This window comes from Pseudorca crassidens, chromosome 6, assembly GCF_039906515.1.
Source record: "Pseudorca crassidens isolate mPseCra1 chromosome 6, mPseCra1.hap1, whole genome shotgun sequence".
Lineage (NCBI taxonomy): Eukaryota > Metazoa > Chordata > Mammalia > Artiodactyla > Delphinidae > Pseudorca > Pseudorca crassidens.
The window spans coordinates 85,905,001-85,925,551 of record NC_090301.1 but is presented as its reverse complement, the minus strand read 5'-3'; the positions used below and the strand labels follow the sequence as shown (position 1 = coordinate 85,925,551).

At 38.4% G+C, this 20,551-nt stretch overlaps 1 protein-coding gene across 20 annotated transcripts in view; it reads right to left on the bottom strand.

The window, feature by feature from the left end:
* The window catches only part of GTDC1 (glycosyltransferase like domain containing 1), a 493,504-nt gene that overhangs the window by 48,587 nt on the left and 424,366 nt on the right, over nucleotides 1–20,551 (bottom strand). For 8 of the 20 annotated variants that reach the window (XR_010944469.1, XR_010944472.1, XR_010944471.1 and 5 more), the window contains exons 9-10: nucleotides 18,339–18,409; nucleotides 17,544–17,635 (exon numbers count right to left, since the gene is read on the bottom strand). Coding sequence is in view for 16 of the 20 variants with exons in the window: in XM_067742048.1 (XP_067598149.1) it covers nucleotides 17,544–17,635; nucleotides 18,339–18,409 (163 nt within the window). In the remaining 4 variants the exon portion in view is untranslated. Of the gene's footprint in view, nucleotides 1–3,399; nucleotides 3,672–11,352; nucleotides 12,483–17,543; nucleotides 17,636–18,338; nucleotides 18,410–20,551 lie in introns of those variants that run through there. The other 12 variants (XM_067742044.1, XM_067742045.1, XM_067742043.1 and 9 more) reach the window with 5 other exon arrangements.

The window sequence follows — 20,551 nt, the reverse complement described above, 5'->3', positions numbered from 1 at the left end:
CCAAACCTTTTTCAGGACATGAGAGTTTTTAGTTCCTCCTTCTTGAGAAAGAGACCCCCTGATGGGAGACCCTAAAGCCACCTCTGGACTTCGACACTATGTCTGCCCTGAATTGAAGGCCCTGTTGCTGAATTTCTCCAGTTTGCAAAGCAAGGAATTTCGCACTAAACTTGAGTTTCTAACTTAAAAATAAAACCTCAAACCTGCTCATCTATTGCAGGTAAATGTACTCCCTTTGTTTCATGGTATGCATTTAGATGCATTTGAAATAAAAGGTGAGTTAAATCAGAAATCTTGGGGACAAGCATTTACTATTTTAAAACAGAGAACGTCAAATGTTGTTTTTCAACCCAGTACCAAAGGGCATTTCACAGGTAATTTCTCAGAGCTGATGCTAGCTAATTATTAGCTATCATACCCTGCCTCCCATTCTAAGTGACTATCTCCTGGCAGAAAGACACAACTAGGAGTGTTTTGTTTCATTTGTCCTTGGAGTTTTTATCAACATCAAGAAGGTAGACTGAGCCAAAGTTAGAAGAATTCTGGAGCTAAGCAAAAAGCGACACATTTAACAGCCCCCATTAATTGGGGTTGTTACATGATTAATTTGAGAAAAACAGAAGAGACCGATTTCTTTACAACTCACAGTTGGATGCAACGCACTAAAAGTAATCCTGTAAATTACATTTTAAATCTTCAACATATTCCGAGCAGATAAATTAGTGGCATGATTGACCAAACTCCTTTTAAAAGTACACATATTACGATGCATCATAGTTATAAACAGATGGTATTTGGCCTCCTTCCTATTCTCAACATTTGGAATTTCTAAACTATGTGAATTAAACAATAATATTTTATAAACATACAAGGGATTTTGCTCACTGCTTTGTTAACATAGAAATTATACAATGCTGACATTTATTTAAATTTTAAAAAGTAAACAACAGTGTGCATTGAAATAAAGCAAACTAAAATCAACACAGAGAAGTATGTTCTGTGTGCATATTACCTACGATGGCACTGGCCTTTTTAAGGGAAGACATGATGGGTTGAAGAACAAATGGTAGCTTAGATGGGTCTAATCCTTTGTACTCCAAAGGCTCATTTAACACCTCTCTGTAAACAACGGATATTTATATCATAATTGGCTATTTGACCATCATTGTTCATTTACTGTATAACCTGCTATTACGGAGTTAAAAGAAGTTCCCCTTCATTGGCTCATCAGTTCTCATAGTAGTGAAAGTGTACTCGCAGTTTTGAAAACACTTCCACAAACGGGAATCATTCTGACGCTTCTACTCAGAATGAGAAACATTATCATTATATCAATAAGCATGTATTTTTTTCTTTGGGGGAGATTATTGCCAGAAAGAAAAGGAAATGTATCAGATCTTAAGGTCATTTACTGAGATTCCTTTCTAAAATTACAGTTTTAACCCTTTGGCCACATTTTGGAAGGGAGACACATCTGCTGAGTTGATGTACAAAATAGAAGGCACTCGGTTTTCAAACACTATTCTCAGATTTGCAAAGTTGTCCTGGGATGTATAAATAATAAATCAGATATTTCAATCTGTTTTATGGTTTTTGAAAGCCCTGATTATCATTGTTTAGAGACATTCTCTTCTCAATGCACTTCCCAAGTGTTCTTGTTCTAGCTTCCAAGGCTGGGCTTAGGTAGGCCACCTTCCCCTACCTCGGTTTACTCCTGGACTGCTCTTCTCACATTTTAAACAAACAATCAACCAACCTCTACGTTCAGGTCTACAGTTTGAGGACCATTTCAAACCAGAGGGGGTAAAATCTTGAGTGATAGGTGCCAGCGATGGTCACCAACACTCCAGGCTAAGGTTTCTTATATTTGGTCATTGGAGTGCACCACTTTAGCGTACAATCTCTATTGGTGGGAAAGAGAGGAAAGTATGCTACAACTTAGATGGACAGAAAAGGAAAGGGCTCTGCTGAAACCAAGAACAAAAGGCATTTTTCTCTTAAACATACAGTTTTAAATGTGTATATGCAAATAAATACCTAATGATAAATAGTAATACTGGCGGGAAGGAGGTCCTTTTAAAAACATAGATGCCTCAAAATGATATTAAACGTTTTCCCACGTTTTTTTGGAAATCAATGTGATACTTCTAGATATTCTCCTACCCAAACACTGCTTAACCTCTCTGTCCCCCACCCTCTTCGCGCCTTCTAAATAAACAGTTGGTGGTCAGGAGGAGAAACAGTTTGCAATCCAAAACACAGGTATGAAGTGAAAAGAAAGGCGACCTGAGGGCTGGCAGTGGAATTGAAATCACACGTCTGAATACATGAGAGATTCGAAGAGGAGTATTTTAAAATTAATAGCCAGAATCCCTGCTTGGAGAGTTCCCGAGCCCATCCCCACTCCCTTCTCTGTTTTTGCTTAAGTTACATTCTTTAAAAAGGACAGCGGGGAGAGAAATCATTCTTTTTGCTTCATCTTTGTCGGATTCTCTCACTGAGGTATGAGACTGGCCGACTCAAGGAACCAAGTACAATAAAATACTTAGACGAACAGAGAAGAGTTCTGCCCGCCAGGGCTACGCCGCCTTCCCGGAGGTGCGGAGGGGGACCAGTCAAGCCCGGTGCGAGGGAGCCAGGGCAGCACTGGGCCATCCGCCACGTGTGCGTGTGTCAGCATGTGAGTGTCGGTGCGCGCGTGCCGGGGTGCGTGCCCGCGTGTGTGCGTGACAGTGTGCGCGTGTCGGACTGTGAGCGCGTCGGCGTACGCGTGCCGGCGCGGCTTTGCCCGGGAGTCCGAGCGAGTTGTGAGCGCGAGCGCGGCGGTCGCCCGGGGCTCGCTCGGCCCCGCCGCCTGGGACGCGCCCCGCGGCCTCGGGGCTCCTCTGGCTCTCGGTTCTGGGCTCAAGCGCCGCCGCGGGGGCTCGGTGAGGACTCCGTGACCTCGACGTCCCCCTGCGTCCCGTTTTCTCTCGCCGGGAGAGGTGTAGAACTATCTCCACGCGCTTTGGCCGGGATCGAGCGGGGCACTGAGGGCGAGCGCCGCCGAGGACCGGAGCTCGGGCACATCGGCCCCGGGGAGAGGTTGCGCGGCGAGCGCCCGCAGACCCTGGACCCGCCGGACCCTCGGCCAGCCCTTCGCGCTCTCGGAGGCTCTGGCGCCGCTGCCCCGACGCTCGGGGCGAGCAGGGCGAGCAGGGCGGGCGCCGGGGCGCGCGCTTTCGGGTAGGCGACCGCTTCTTCCGGCCGAGGCCCCCGCGCCCCGCCGCCGCCCCTCTGCCCGCGGCCCAGTCGGGCCACCCGAGCACCCAGCCTGCGGCGCGGGGCCAAACCCGACCGAAGGCGGAAGACCTGAGAGGCAGGGAGGCAAGGAGCAAAGAGGTAGCCAGCCCCAGACAAGGAATCCTTAATTACAGATTAAAGGCAAGCGAAACCGTGCACCACATTTTCCATGTGTCAGCTGACGGCAGCGACAAAAGGAAACACAGAATGCTGGGGGGAAGAAGGCCTGTCTTTCCCCCCCCCCACCTTTATTAACAGTGGAAATGTAAAATACATTAGGTAGTGACTCTGGGTAGGTGGTGCCTTGGGCCAAATCGCAGCTGCTCGCTTCTCGCTCCTCGTCGAGTAGGAGGACAGTTTGGTGATGCACCCAGAAGTCTGGGGAACCTCTTACAAAAAAAAAAAAAAAGGACTGTAACTACTCCGTTCGAGTAGATTTTGCTTCCTAAGAACTTAATTACTTACACATTTTTAAGTTTTAATATTTGGTGTTTATAGTGTTGCAATTCATTATCTTCAGTGAACTACCTCGCGCACGCGCGCACACACACTCGCACATTTTGTTTTGCAATTCTGTAGATTCCATTTTTTTCTGGCCCGATATCACAGCATTAGAAATACAGAGGAAAAGCCAAGCCGATTGAAAGCCAGGGAACATAGCTGCAAGCACCAGAGAGCACAAGGTCCCTCATGGTTCTGGGCTCTGGAGGAAAAAGGAGAGATGTATGCGTTGATGCCCTTTCTCTTAATTCATTATGATCACAAAACAATTTCCACCGTGTCCCTGGGATTTAAGACTCCAGTTCAACTCCATGACGTCCTAAATTCTTCACAGGGGGTAGAAAAGTGTTCAGAAGCCGAAGTCCACTCTGTGACCATCACAAACCTCTAGTTCTGTGCCCTCAATTTCTAACGCAAATTAGAGGCATGACCTTTGAGGGTCACCCTGAGGCATCAGGCATTGCACTTTTCTGTGTTTTCTTCCTCTTGCTGCTGGGTCAGCTTGAGAAATAGAGGAATTTGGCTTTGTTAGTAATGTGTTTACTGATACAATTGATGCAGCAGGTTGGAGGCGACAAGATCACCTTGCTTAGTCATTTTACCACCCTTTCTCTTTGTAGATATTTTTCTGTCTTTTATTTGTAACTTTTCCACCAGTGCCATTTTCCCCACAGCATTTAAAAAAAATTTGAAGTGCTTTTCCATGTGGTTCCAGTTAACTGATTTGCCCACACCCCAAATAATGCTATTTGCATTCAAGATTAATAGCTGCATATCAGTAATTCTTAAATACATCCTGATCCATATTTTCAGTTTAAATGATTCTTACATTATTGGCCAGACAAATGCCTGAACGAGTAAGTCTGTGGACTGGTTACCAGCCAGATGACAGCAGCGTTACACTCAGGGAACACAATTACAGTTTCTGCTCTAGTCTCTTCCACTGCAGAAGGCAGAGAGCCTTCCTTATTTGCCACCTTCCCCAGATGTGGCAGTAGATGAGCAGATTAATAAATTGCTGTAAATCACACTAAGTTGCAAGCCCTCCCCCCTTCTGGTACATATTTAGGAAAATCTTTTAAAATCTCCCTCAGCATCTAGTTGGATTTAGCCACACCCACTCCACATTTTGACTTTCTCCTTCAGTAAAATAAAGAAGGTGAAAGAGCAAATTAGGAGTTTTTCTTTCCCTGTAGCTTTCCAGTGTTTTGAGAGGATCATCCCGCTGTCGTTTTAAGCCAGTTTTGTTAGTTCGTGTTTTTACCACCCACCAAAAGAACAGCACAGGATTGAGTTCATATTAATAAATGATGTTCATGACTAGGTTTCTAAATGCCAGAGTTATGATTTATTTTTTTAAATGGGTGGAGAAAGGAGAGCGGCAATAAAACTAGCCCCTAAGTCACTCAAAATCCTTGGCTTCACACATCTATGTGGTTATTAATTTTTTTTTTTTGGTCTTTTAAGTTTTGTCTACATTTCCTGTAAGTTCTACTATTATGGACTAAATATTTTTTGACCATTTACCTGTGTCCGTAGCTTCAAACCCTATGTTTATTATAGTTAGATTTACGAAAAGCATTACATGTTCCCCTTTTCTACTTTCTAAGTGTTTATAATTGTCCCTATTTATCCCCCACCCCCATTAAGAATTTCACAATAAAATCCTGTACCAAATAAATTAAACTCTGCAACTTCAGACACCCCAGGAAGAAGACATTAATCCACTTAGTTGAATACCCAGACCTCCCCCTCTCAATTTCAGCTCTTCTAAATGTAACATTTAGGCACGCAGCTGGCTCCTCAGACTTTCCTCCCTCCCTTTCATTCTGAATCATATTGGCCTTGTTTAACCTTCATTTCCTTTCCTACCCCCCCGCATTTGTCCATGTACTTTTCTTTGACCACGTTTGTCTCTCTCTCTTTCTTTTTGCTACCCTGACGGAAAGTAATAAATATAGTTTTCTAAGACCTTAATACTTTCTGTTAAAATCCCATTCTCCCTCCCCATTCCACTATTAATGCTTTGTACAATTTTTATGCATCCTTCGTTGTGAAGTTACTGCTCTGTATTTTTCTGATTGATCATTAAGTTGTGCTGGCTTTTGAGAACTGCCTCCATAATCCCGAAGCAAAGCCTTTTTACTTGGCGTGCTCTTTGCCTTTGGAATGCCTTTCCTGGCAAGGACAGGCGTTTTGGTTTGACTATGATTCTTAAGTTACAATTCAAGGCTAATTTGTTCAGTTAGGTTTCTACTCTAAGCAGCTCTCTTTCTCACTGTTAAGTGCTCCATGAGGCTGCTTAGTTGAAGGGTGTGCTGTAAGCTCAAGATGTAATATATTTATATTGTACTTGATTATCAGTTTTCAAAAACAGCTGCACGCTTTGATATCTGTGTAAGGAAATATCAGAAGATAATATACCATTGGTATTTATTACTCTATAATTAAGGATGTGTCAGTGTTTCCTTTTTTAAAAAAACCCCTATTTTCAGAAATTCATATCTCAGGCATAAATTTCCCTATGAATTACAGTCTAATACCATATTAGAAGTATCTCCTTTTTAAGTTATCCCTCCCCTTCCTTTTCTTTCTAGGGAAATAAGTTTCAGGATGTAATTTCTGGGTTACTATCTGGGATGAGAGGAAGCAAGCCCTATGTTGCACAATCAAAGGTGCTTCTGCCACTGATGCCACCTGCTCCCTCTGCCCTAGGCCCCTTGCACCGGGCGAGATCATGGGGGCTGCCTTTTGGATAAAGGGCCAGCCTTCTATCTATCTGATAGACAACGTCTCCTTGTATGATGCGAAAGGCAATAAAGAAGACTCAGCTGTTCAGAAACATCACAGGTACCGCAAAGTCTGAGATTTTAGGACCAGGAATCAATCCTTTTGCATTCCTCTTCTCATGGTTACTTAGACTACAAATGCAGCCAGGCCAGGAGGAACATGAAATAAATCTATAGTCAGGTACTAGCAACATCTTCATCTATATTTCTTCTGATAGTATACCGAGAAGCAGGAGAAGGAGGGAAGGGGGAAAAGATGGACAGCCAGATATGTTCCTCTTCCCCTCCTTTAAGGGATGGTCTTGACCCGTTGAATTGACCACAACCTCCTGAAAGAGGCTGAGTTCTAGACCCACCATGGGACCCAGAGCAACTCAACCTCACCTGAGCCCTCAGTTTCCCCACAGCTAAAATGGGGACGTTACAAAATAAATGCTTACCAGCAGGGCCAGGAAATTTATGTGATGTATAAGTCCAGCAGGGTGTAAGGCCACAGGGAGTGGCAGGGGCCTGGGATGGATGTAGAGACCCAAAGACTCCCTACAGGCATAATAATGGTCATAATAAAAACACTTAATGGTGGGATCAATTGGGAGATTGGGATTGACATGTATACACTAATATGTATAAAATAGATAACTAATAAGAACCTGCTGTATAAAAGTAAATAAATAAAAATTTAAAAACATAAAAGCACTGAAAATATCAGCAACACCACAAGACCTCTCGTTCGCCTTCTATAACCAACTGCGTGGGCCACCCCCTGCTGCCCTTTGCACTCTCCTACCTGGTGAGGGGAGAAACAGTAGGGAACCAGGGGTTCCCAGTGAGTCACAAGCACTGAACTTCGTGCTTCCTGAAAGACAGGTGGGTGACAATGACACTATCCCATGCAGGGAAAGACTTATACAAAACATCTTTCTGTTTCTATAAGGCAGTCTGGCTCTTAAATAAGCCTTAATACGATGCCTTAATTTTCTCGCTTGTGAAATGATGACAAAACATTACATTTTCAAATATAAAGGGCTTCAAATTCTCGAGAAAAGTGTTACATAAGTACTTCTAGTAGAAATCACATCTTCTAGCGCTCCATCTTAGGTCTGCTATTTAAATGCAGTAACTGATAGCACAGTAAACATTTTAGATTATCTCTCAGGAGACATCAGTTCTTTATATCAGTTTATGGGAACAAGATGAACCTGTCCCTAGGGTTGAAAGTCATTACCACAGAGATATGGGAGAGGATAAGGAATCACTAAAGTGGTGATAAGTGATGGGAGGACCCCTGAAGGTACTGACCCCTAATTCCAATTTAGGAAAATGGGCCAGAGGATGAGTGGGGATCCTGAGGTCATACGTAACTCAAATGCAGCTAGGGCATCCTGAAGATACTAGGAGGACTCCTTTCATGGCAATGAAAGTCTTGTGTCTTAAAGAGGAAAGGGGACAGGTAACAGTACAGGAAGTGGGCTGAGCGGTTAGCAGCTCAGACAGCTCTGTGCCCTACCACAGAGCTCTGAATTTTTCAAGATAAAAAAAGACAGGCTGATATAACAACTTCCTACATCTTCCTCTCTTTACTCTTCAAAAGGGAGTTTGTTGAGCTATAGTTTTCCATCTTATATTTATAACGCCACAGGCATTAGTTAGAAATGGTGACCAGCAGCCCCAGGAAAAAGGAACCCACAGACAGTCAAGTTTTTCTTCCTAGGTATGGTTTGTTTCAGGGTCAAGGTTAGGTCCTTGGCTCCAAATAAGCAGAGGAAACTCTTCTCATGCAAAACTGGCGGTTAGGGCAGTTTCTTTCACTGCCTGGAGAAAAATGGTTTTCTGACCCCATCAATAGTTTAGAGTCTAGAAATGTTAAGAATGGTACGGTAGCAAAGTATTTAGAGCTCTTATATTATACATGGTGACCAAAGTATCTATAGCTCCTATCAAAAGGTATATCCAATAATAACATTTAAGACATGTAAAAAGTCATAAAGGGTAGAAATAAACCTTTGTGTGCTATGACCCAGCTTAAGATTAACTGTACAGTAAGCACACCTCTCCCAGTTATATGTCTGGTCTTCCCACCATCACTCCTCTGACTTAATCATTATTGTAAATTTGGTGTTAATTCCCAGGTTTTTTGTTATACTTTAATCACATATGTACATGTCTTTGAGCATCATGTAGAATTGTTGCATGTTTTTAAACTTTCCCAATTACATCTTAATGAATAACTTCGAAGGGAGGGCACGTTATTGAAGCATCAGTTGTCCTGTATCTGAATTCAAGTTTTAAAATGAAACATGTTCTCCAGCTTTCCACTGAAACAGAAAGGCACTCAGGGTGATACTTGTCAATAGTCAATAGAGGAATATGAATATCTCTCATAGAATATGTCAACATTAAAATACAGCATGGACTATCATTTGAAAACTGATTCTATCACCCACAGAAAGTATCTTGAGACTTAAATGAAAATTTTTTTGTGGCTCATAATATTTCTGGGTAGCAGATGCTTTCTCAAAAACAGATTTTACTTTTAAAAATATCAAATATAATTAACACCTTCAACATAAAATGAAATCTTTGCTTCCAGATGCATTTCAAGGTGTTGAAATGAATCTGTGCAGTCCTCTATAGCTGAGTTTCCACTGACTTACTGATTGTGCTGCCATCTTTATGTGGCATGTCTGAAGAACGGAGAGCTAGAGCAGGGCATTTAAACTCAACCGTATTTGAAGGATGCTTGTTAAACCAGGACCATTTGGGGAGAGGTCTTTTGACCTATTCCTGATTAACCTGGTATAAATGAGTAAGTTAAGAACTGGATGCTCTTCTATTTATTATAGAAACACCTAGCCAGAAACACAGATTAGGTAAATTCAGGGCAAGCATTCTGGACATTGTATCAAGGTTGATAATGGGCAGACTTCTAAAGACATTTAAGATTAAAATTGGTTTAATGATTAATTTAAAAAGAATAAAATGAACAGAATTGAATGCTCAAAAAAAAATTTTTTTTCCAGAACCGTACTAAAAATAAGAAACAAAGGGACTGTTTGCTCTCTTTAGTGAAAGCAAGGGAAACAGGAAATAGTCAACTTGTACCGTTGATTATCCTCTGACTTCAACAAAATATGGGATAACTTACTTAATAACCCTCCATGCCACCATGTCATGGCTGTTGAGAAGCATACACGCACATACATAGATACAGTTATCTTTTCAAATGTTAAGAATTACACATTTACAAAACTTTTTATTGCTTTTTTGCACTAATACCAAACCCGACAGCATGGTTTTAAGAAGTGACCACTTTCATGTAAAGTTTTATTCCAGAAGTAATGCTGGGCACAGCTAAAGACAAAATTTGATTTGAGTTTATGGGTGTAGGAAAAAAACCCTCCATACACAGGTAACTTGCAATATTTTGTTTGCCAGAATCAGGCAAATATTTAAATGTTTTCAATGCACTATCTGAACAGTAATTCATGCTGTCTTCCCATCACTTAGTGAGAAAAACATATATGGATAGTTGTGCATGTAATATCTTGTTCACTGTAAAATGTGAGCTCATTATTTGCAGGATAGTAAAACATAGTAAACTAAGCACTGTTTCTTGGCCGTGAGCATGTAATATTGTTTGAGAGACATCATCTATGATAGGGCACCTTTCTAACTGAAGCATCTCTTTAGATGATAAACCCTGCGCAGGAGAATAGTCTTAAGAACCTCTTAGGCATATTTATATCTTAACTTTTCCACTCAAAAGGAGCATAACTGATAGATTCCGAGTTCCACAGTCTCAGACCAGAAGGGACTTCTCAAATAATTCCTGAGCTCTTTGTTTATGGGTTGGGGGTAATTTGTTCAGTGCCTTCTCAAAAGCGGGAGGAGGACTCAAGGCTAGTGCTGTGATGTCCATCACACATATGGCTCTCACTGTGTGCAAAGACAGAGCTTGTTGTTCCTGCTTCTTACTCTTCCTGCTTTTATTTTTATTTATTTATTTCTTTATTTTGCGGTACGCGGGCCTCTCACTGCTGTGGCCTCTCCCGTTGAAGAGCACAGGCTCCGGACGCGCAGGCCCAGCGACCATGGCTCACGGGCCCAGCCGCTCCGCGGCACATGGGATCCTTTCGGACCAGGGCACGAACCCGCGTCCCCTGCATCGGCAGGCGGATTCTCAACCACTGTGCCACCAGGGAAGCCCGTTCTTCCTGCTTTTAAATTCCCTGACCTCATGGGCCTTGAACTGCTGCTTTCTCTGACCTGCAAGTCTGCCTCTATCCAGAGGACTCTCTCTGGCCCCCTGACCTTGATCTATTTCCTGCTTACGCTTTTGGCACCTGTGAAATGGGCCCTACTAGACTTTTGAACCAGTGCCCACTCTATCTCGGATGCCTGCTAGACCACTCAATCCTTCTGAAAGCCAGAGAGCCAGGCTTGGCCCTTGTCTATCCCCCTCTCCCTGGCCGCTTCTCACTCTACAGCTTAGAGAAGTTATTCATTTCAAAAGCTAGGAAAGTTACAATTTACCTGCCAGTAAACAGAAGATGGTTTATCAACAGACTCTACCTTAATGACTACAAATGTTTACCTCCTGCTTTCCAGAATGCAAAGAAAATCTTGGAAATGTCATAATATCTTACAAACATTTGCAAAACAGATCCTTGTTCATCCGGAAAAGAAACAATTGTATTCGTTGTCTCTGACACAAGGAAAGTGTTCAGTGAGAAACATACAGATAGATGTACACACCTTACACTGAAATGAGACATGTTAATTAAAAATTGCAGTGGGCACTTTATTAAAAATTTATTTTACAATCTAGCCATTCAAAACATCTTGACATCAACAAATAGAGCAGCTTGACTATTGGAATCATAAGTGATTTATCTTGAAAAGATTATATTTGTAGCTGGATGCAAATACTTTTGATGGATATTTATATCAAAATTACTGGTTTTGTTAGAAGTATTTTAATTTCCCTATTTTTATCCCTGGAAAAAAATTAAAACAAGTATCTCAGTGTTCATTTTATGGATGAGATGGCCCCACTTAGTGTATTTCCCATGTTTGTCTGAATTACAGCTGTTTATCTTGCAACTTTTCTTTAAGATAAATTAAATGCAAATGTAACTCTGTGAATCATGGGAATACCTGCCAGACCCCTTATTAATACCTTCACTTAAAAACCCCTGTGCCAGGGAGTCATTAATTTGCTAAAAGAAAAGTGCTAAAGCAGACCTTTGCCCACAAACATTTCTGAGATGGCTGCCCAATTAGTTGGTAGCATTCTGAGCCTCCTTTCAGACCCTGTGGCCCTTTGAGGACACAAGAAGGCTCCGATGATAACCTGGCAACCTAGGTAGAAACCCAGCCAAGTGAGAGTGTTTGAAGCTGTAGTTTGGCTGCCATCGTGTCGGCAAAAAGAAAGAATTCAGGCACCATGTCATCCAGTACAAAGGATAAAAACGGATTCAACCGGAAATTCAATGTGGCATCACATATGGGATACATGAGTGCGGTTATACAACAGGCCACATATTTTTTTTGAACAGTCTCCTCCATGTGATGCCGAGGACATGTGTAACCATCATAACGTCTCTAGGAATCTGTATTTAATTTGAGTTGGGGTGGTGGCAGGGATTGGAGATCTGAAGCTGCCACAGGTTTGTGGCAGATGGCTCTGTGTCAGCTATGACAAGCAGCCAGGCTCAGCTTCCTCTGCAGATTTTCTTTTCTCTCTGATCAGGTAAATATGGGCACACTCTGGAAAGTTCTACAGATTCTGCCTTAGGCTGCAAGTTTGTGACTTAGCCCCATCTGTCACAAATCTTCCCTAGGTTCTGCTGTAAGCAGAGACCTGAATTTACCGTGTAGGGCTGCCCAAGAAAAAGGAGCTATTTCACCCTGTAAGGGGGAGGGAGAGAAGAGAAAGCAATGAGGAAGCATTAACGACCCGAAAGACTAAAGCATGCTGAAAATTCATATTGCAAATTTGCATAATTTATATCAATTAGACTTCAAAAAGCCACCAAGTAAATGGTTCTCGAGTTTCATCACCTCAGGAAATCCCAGTTTCTGATTGGTTTAAAGTGTAACTGTATTTCCAATCATTGGGGAAAGCTGCCTACCCCCTTTTTTTTTGCAAATGGGTACATTTGACTGCACACATATTTCCTGGTTTATGTTATGGATGACAGCTATTAGAAGTTTATCATCCAACTTTTAACTTTTATAAACATAAGATACACAACACTCTTAATACATGTTTTTGCGGATGTGAATTTTACTTTTAAGTGGTGAAGGCACAAGAGAAATGCCATTACTGTTACATGGAAATTATAAAGCACTTCAAGTTTACAAACGGGTTTATATTCATTATTTCATTATAGCAGGGCCTCAGGGGGAAAATGCTATTAAAAATTAAGGAAAAAAGAATTCTTCCAAGTTTACAGATGAATCATATAGAGGCCAAGAAGTTCACCTACAGCCAGGCTACAAATTAGTAGCAGAGAAAAAGAAGCAGCCAAAACCTCTAACTGATCTTAATCACCCCGAGTATATCTATTGTGCTAAAGAGTTTTTGCTTTTATTTTACTTAAACAAATCAAGGAAAAACCAAGCCAAAACAAAATCAAGGAAAGACGTGAAGAAAGAGAGAGGGAAGAGTAGTGGGGAGGGAGGGAGATGGAGACTGAGAATTTGCCTTAAATTGTGCTGGTGCAAATGAGAGATTTTAGAAGTTCTAAAAACATCACGAGCTTTTAACTGTTCATTTTTAAGGAAAAAAGTAATGACTTTGGAGGCGTGTTAATACTAGTGAGTACCACCTTATTCACACCTAGAGTAGAAACTCAAATTAAAAGGGGGCTATAAAGTGACCAGTCTCTTGAAGGAACCTTAAAGTGGCTTGGCTGTAGTTCGGGGAGATATAGCCTGATATAATTAAGACAAAACCACAAATGGCTTTTCTGGACACTGAGTCTGAATTGTAAGCTTAAGCATTGTTTGGAATCACTTTTAGGCAGAAATCTGAAAATTGCCCTCTCCTCCAAATAACAGCAGGTTATAAAGGTTTCTGGAATGTTGAAGAACTTGAAGAGGAGAACAAAATAAAAATCAGCTGCTATCATCTGAAAAAACTTAAGAAACTACAGTTTACCCTCGTAAAGCAAAGGAAGGATGGCATCTCTTTTTTTTTCCCACACAGAATATCTCTCAATTTGTAAATAAAACTAAATGAAACATAGCGTGGGAATGAAAATCTATTCTGTTAGTCTGAGCAGTATATATTTTATACAACTGCCCCACTTGTACTCTTGTGCTATTTTTCAATACCAGTAACAAGGGGGTGAACATAAATTTTCTTCTAAAGCATTTAAAAATATAATGATCAAAGTTTCTCTAAAAGCACAAAGTACCGATCTCAAATAATTGTTGGGAACTTTCGGGAAGTAAATTCTCATAGTCAAAATGAGCCAAAAATTACAACTTCCCGGTATTAGACTTACTTCGGTTGTAAAAGGAAGCCCGATGTTAGTGTAAGAAGTTAATCCTTGGCTGATTACTTTATGATTACTTCTCGAGTCTTGTGTTCAAGTTTGGTTTAGGAGTCATCAAAGAGCTCCCTATTCCAGATGAAGTGAAACCTACTTTATCTCTGTGGCAAGTGTTTGGCTAATGGGTCTAACCTACTCAGAAAAGGACGCGTCCTGAAAGTACAAGAAAGCTGCAGTCAACGGTTGAGCCTAGTGGCAAACTTTTTAAGAAATGGCTTTAGATTTTTAAAAATTCAGAACATGGTTTTTAAAATAATTAAGAAACAGTTTCTGCATGTATTTCTTTAAATATTTTAAGAAAAATGTGTGTGTGTGTGAGAGAGAGAGAGAGAGAGAGCAAAAGAGAGGGAGAGATAAAGGGAACACACTTGCACGCACGTGAGGAATTTAAACATTTCAAGTCTGAAACCATTTCAGGTGAGAAGTCATGGGCACAGAGTTCTGTAGTAGGAAGAGTCACTTTAAGAAAAAAAAAGTATCAAATTCTGTTTCTGCTTTTCAGTTACTAGCATTCTGTTTCAAATCCTGCTTCAAGTTATAGCCCCCAAACTCTCACTCATATTGAAAGTATAATGTCTCAAGTGAGAAGAGAGCCAAGTGTTAGTAGCCTTATTCTAGTCATTAAATTTCTAAGTGTGAATCCATATGAAAAATCCTATCCTAAAGTGAACTCTACATGGTAAGTAGTTGAGATGATTTTAAAATGTAAACTTTTAACAACAGAAAAAGAGAGTAAGGTGTAAAAATGTAAAAGGAGCAAATTAAAGAATTCAGTGACATTCTATCCTTTTAGATCTTAGAAGCATATGTTTTTAAAAGCAAAACAGCACTGTCCAAGGGAACAAATCTAAAAAAACCCCCCAACACTCTCTTTATAGTATACACAAAAGTCTCTTCCATTGCATAAGAGAAGTAGGCAAAAAGCTGCCTTGGGGGAAATAATTCTCTGGTATTTAGTGAGGGCAAATGTTACCTGATATGTTTATATTTATAAAGCACAAGGTAAAAAAACAGTGTAACTTATTATATCTTAATTATAAAGTTTTAGCAGGCATTCTTTTTCTGTTTTAGCTCTAAATCTTATTACAACCACCCAACTAGATCTGTGGTCCTTCCTGTGATTTCTACCAGTTTGTCCTGACAATTGCATTATAAAGCTCTTGACTACTTCTATTTCTTGGACTAATTTATTAATTTTTGAGATGAATTTTTGGATATTATGTCATCAAAACCTATGAATGAGGACATATATTAAAGTGTATAATAGATTTATAAGAAAAAAACATCCATGGTAAAAAGTATGTAAAAGGAATTACATATATATATTCTTATAAATGCTTATGCGTGAAACACTAATTTATAAAACTTTGAGCTGGACCATTTTAGGATGCGTGGACTAAAAATATATGTAAACCATAGTAACATGAAAAAACATTTAATGTATAGGCTATCTTTTAAGCTATAGGAGGAACAATTTGGTATATTAACAGCATACCACTAAGCTGACATTCTTTCAAAGTTTTTCCAGAAGTTGTTGGTAAAATAAATAATTATAGCTATGTTACGGCAATAGCTGTATTAAAATATTTCAACTGGAGATCTGTTTTTTATTGTAACTAAAAGCAACCTGTTGCAGTAATTTTTGAAATGGTTAAAGATTTGCAGATGCAAAATAACAGGGAATAATAAGGCCTACCTGGAAGCCAAATTAAAAACGGATAAATTTTGATGGTGGAAATACAATTATCAATGCTTCACCATTTTCATCACAAGGTAAAAACATTCCTTCCTGCCCCCTTTTTTGTACCGATATGTGGTGATGGGTGATAACTAAGACTTGAGGTGGTAATCATTTCACGATATATGTCTGTCATTACGCTGCACACCTTAAACTTATACAGTGCAGTATGTCAATTATATCTCAATAAAACTGAAAAAAATATTGCCCAAAAATTCACCAGAAGGAAAAAAAAATCAATAATTCAACGGTAAACTCATTGAAAATAGCTTTGTGTCATATGTAGAAAATGAATCCACTTGTGTTAATACATATTATTCTATCTCTTCACTTTCATAATCTGCACATTTTGATAGTCTGTCACGTGGGAAACTACTAAATTAATATTTTACACAAACAAGACCACGACTGAACTTTCAAAATTAGGAAATCTGGATGTAAACCTTGGAAGTCTGTTTTCTCTTTGAAGCTTCCCATGTATACGATACAATCGTATTGACTGAAGGAGTAATACTGAAGCCTGGAACTGTTCAGTCAGCATTTTAAACTATTATGAGCTACCTTCTGAACCATTGCCAAGTTAATAGACAATGAAAGATAATGAGCTTGAAATTGGGTGTTAAATTGCATTTTTGGTTCTCTCCCTTTTTCTTGAAGTTTAACTGTTTCCTGCAGAAACAGAGTCATGTTTTGATGTATCACTATGTAAATATGTATTTTAGGCCATGACAAGGGAAAGGAGAGAAAAAAGGCAGCGAACTGTATTTCATGTAGGAAGGTTATATATTAACACAGGAAAATTAAAATATGCTGGATTATAAAACTGCTAGATTGTAAACTATACTGGATTTATGTAAAATGAAGTTGCTACATTCAAAGAATATAAAAAGGTATATTACTCATGGCCTAGAGCCACCTTCAAAACTCATAAAGCAGATTTGTCCCAGTTCAATTACTTAGACTTTTAGTAGGGTCTCTTTGTGTTGTTATTTCAACAATGTAAAATTCTTGATTCAAACAAGGGAAAAGAGATAATGAATGAGAGAACTGAATGATGATGCTATTTAAACTCTTTTCCTTTTGCCTTTGTCATTCAGAGAGGATACTGAGAGTCTAATTCTAAACAAACTGAGGGTTTTTATGTAATTTTACTAAACTGGACAAAGGAAACATTTGATTCTTTGAAAATCATCTTCAAAGTAGTTAAAAAAATGAACACCAAACTTCATGAATGTCATTCACCTGAATTTTTGAGGACTGAAGATTTCATTCTGATGGGAAGAAAGGCTTATCCTCATTAGTATAATTGTAGAATCTTTCCTTTACTTCCTTTTAAACTAATGAGTTACATTAATCCAGGTTCATTTTTATAAGCCTCTTGGGGCTAAATGTAAAGGACAGTCATCTTAGAAAACAATAAATAAAAAAAAAAGCATGTACTGTGCATTAAGTGCACGTATTTCATAAGGCCTAGGTTAATACAACTAGCATCCAGTTTAATCCTTGTTAGTGTTGTTAGTGTTTAATCCTTGTTAGTGTAACAACTAATATCCCTCCCTAGCATGTTTCCTTTAAACATTAGTATGTTAATTAAATGTCTTTTTTTTTAAAGATTTTTCTTTGTACTTCAATATGGCATTTATACCACGTAAATCTCTTCTCAATAACTACCTTATAGAGATGTTTTCTTACAATATCTGGTCTCTTGCAGAAATTCTGGAGCCTTTTTGAAAGCTGTTCAGGTGTAGAATACAGATATTCAGCTGCAGGAAAAACAGATACATTTTTAATGAAACAAAAACCTCAAAGCACACACTTGATATTAGTCACTTTACTAATTAAAAATGCATATTGCTCTGTGCCGCCTCGTGTTTTACATTATTTAAGCATGATTTTATAAGGTTACCTCAGCTCACAAGGATGTTTAATGCTAAATAAGACTGTGTAGTTGTGCTGTTTAGACATCTCCTTTGGGTGATTAAAATACATTATTCTAATGTAACACAATGCATATGTGATATATTTAGTGATGAGAATTTTTTCGAAGAACTAGTACGACAGCCGTATGTACCCTGTACAACAGTTGCATATTATTAACTAGTCAATTGTTGAAATAATTTGGTGTGACTTTCAGTCCTCAGTTTTTCTCTGTGTATATCATTAAAAAAAAATCTGTAAGCAATTGCAGCAACACTGACCTGCTTATAAAAATCCATCATTATGGGATGTGTATGCTAACAATGAAGAATGCTATTTGAAAACTTGCTTTTTTGTTATCTTAAAAGAACAGATGGTAAATATAAGCTTACTCTAATGTATTAAAACACATAAAATTTTCCTTAACACTAACATGTTGACTTGCCAAATAAACAATTGCTCCTGCCTAAGTTTATTTTCAAACTTTCTAATTTAGCATGAATCATGTATTAAATCTCAACAAAGACGAAAGTACATTAAAGTAGCTACCTGGAAATATTTCGGGATAAACCAAATCTTTGGGACAGAGTGGGTAACAACCACAATACACAGCTTCCAACCTAAAGAAATTTTAGGAAGGGGATAAAAATATATTAAAAAGACATTACCATCAGAACCAGAAAGTGGTTTTGTTTGTCTAAGTTAACAGTATGAGCCCAGAGTTAACTGGGATGAAGAATATGGTCGGCAGTACAATCCGAAAAGCCAAAGTTGCTCTTTTAAAAGATTTTATTAATCATATATGAATTTCATAGAACAGAACCAACAGCATATGTTTTGTTCACTGAATTAATCAAAGCGCAGCTCTGCATTTTTTTTTTTGTTTTTAAAATACTGTTTAACACATTTTATAATCAGCAGATAAACACATGTAACAACATGGTAAAGTATGGACAGCTTTTCTTAATAATGCTGCAAAGCCCCAGAATGTTCATTTTTCAAAATGTTTAAATAAAATAGCAAATACTTTAACACTGTAGCTGTAGAAATCATCGAGGCACTTTTAAAAGCATCAGAAAAAAATTTACAATCTGTTGTGATGGGGCATTTTCATTTTAAGCTAAAGCTTCAGAATAGTTACTTATTAGGCAGGATATAGAACTATTCCCCCCTTTTACTGAAAAACTCTCATGAAGATTACCTTAATGAATATTTTGCTTTCTTGACTCAAAATTCAGCTCATTTTCCATTTTATCCAAAAAGAATACTGCTATTATTAAACAAAGAAACAAGAAAGTTTCACTTTGTGAGAGGATTTCCCCAGGGACCACCTACCTATAGGAAGTTTTTCTTCATGTCATAGCGGTAAGGGTTAAGTACAAGAAAGGTATTGCATCTTGATGGCTGTGTTAGCCCTGCATAATGGCTATTGATCTGACATACAATAAACCTTAAAGATACCACTGTAATTTCTGTTGGCTAGGAATTATGCAGTGAAATTCAAAACACTCTTTAAAATATGTTTATTTTATGAGAAACTTTGAATTGCATCCAAAATGTTGACCAAAGGCAGAATTTTATTTTGAACTGCAGATTTTTTTCAACCCAAGAATAGTTTGAAGTTATGTCAATGTTTACCTTGTTTATTTACAGCGACAAAGTACATGCAATTTAAGCTGTTTTTAAGTGGGTGATGTTTTCCCTATTTTATAACTGAAATTAGTTTAAATGAAAAGTATTTACTTTGAGCTGCAAAGTTTGGAAAAACACTGAGTTCAAAGTTTTGCTTAAGAACTGCTAGCAGTTACCAGATAACACAGTGGAAAGGCACAGGATCTAGTTACCAATGATTAATTTCAAAATCCAAACTAATATCTAATATTCTTTTTTACATAAATAGGGTATGTATAGAAATTCTTATCATAAGCACAGCTATAAAACTGTGCACTGTGACTGCATTATAAAACATTCACAAAAGTTTTGAGCACATAGACTGGGGATATTCTTTATGAACAAAAAGAAAATATGCACTTTATCTGAAGACACTCAGTTTTAAAATGCTTTGCCAATCGAAAAGCAAATACATATGAACATTCTCTTATAATTATATAAAATCAAAAGAGTGAAGTCACAGGCATTTCAGAAAGTGCACGTTATCTGCTTTTTAATAATGGATTTGAATTAGAGTGTTCTGTTCCCCGAAAGAAAACTGCAGGCCAAGTTACATTTTGAGTCATCGTATGAGCATGTACTCTGCCATTTCCAAAAAAACCTCTGCTAATTAAAATACAGTGAGAGAGGAATGGCATTATTTGATTTAGGAAGAAAAAAAAATTACAAATTTGGATTCCAACTTTTATTTGTAAATTATCTTCTTCGTGGTTATATTTCTAATTCACCAAGAAAAAAAACAATCACCATTTTTGGTTATAATTTTGACCTCTAAAATACTAAACCTTATTATACACATTATCTATATCAAGACTGTGTTTTAAAATATATTAAATTTGCCACAATATTTTAAAAGAAATTTATAAAATTCCTTCTAAGTTTCTCATATTTTGTTATTTTGAAGAAAATTATCATCTCATGACAGTAATACAATTATTCATCATTTCAATTCTTATGCACTACCAGTTAAATAATAAATAGGGTTCCAATTGATCTATTGTTAAAATGACTAGCAAATGACCTTTTTATTCCAATTAACAAATCATCTGCTAAATCTATGAATCTTAATATTCAGATCTATTCACTTCAAT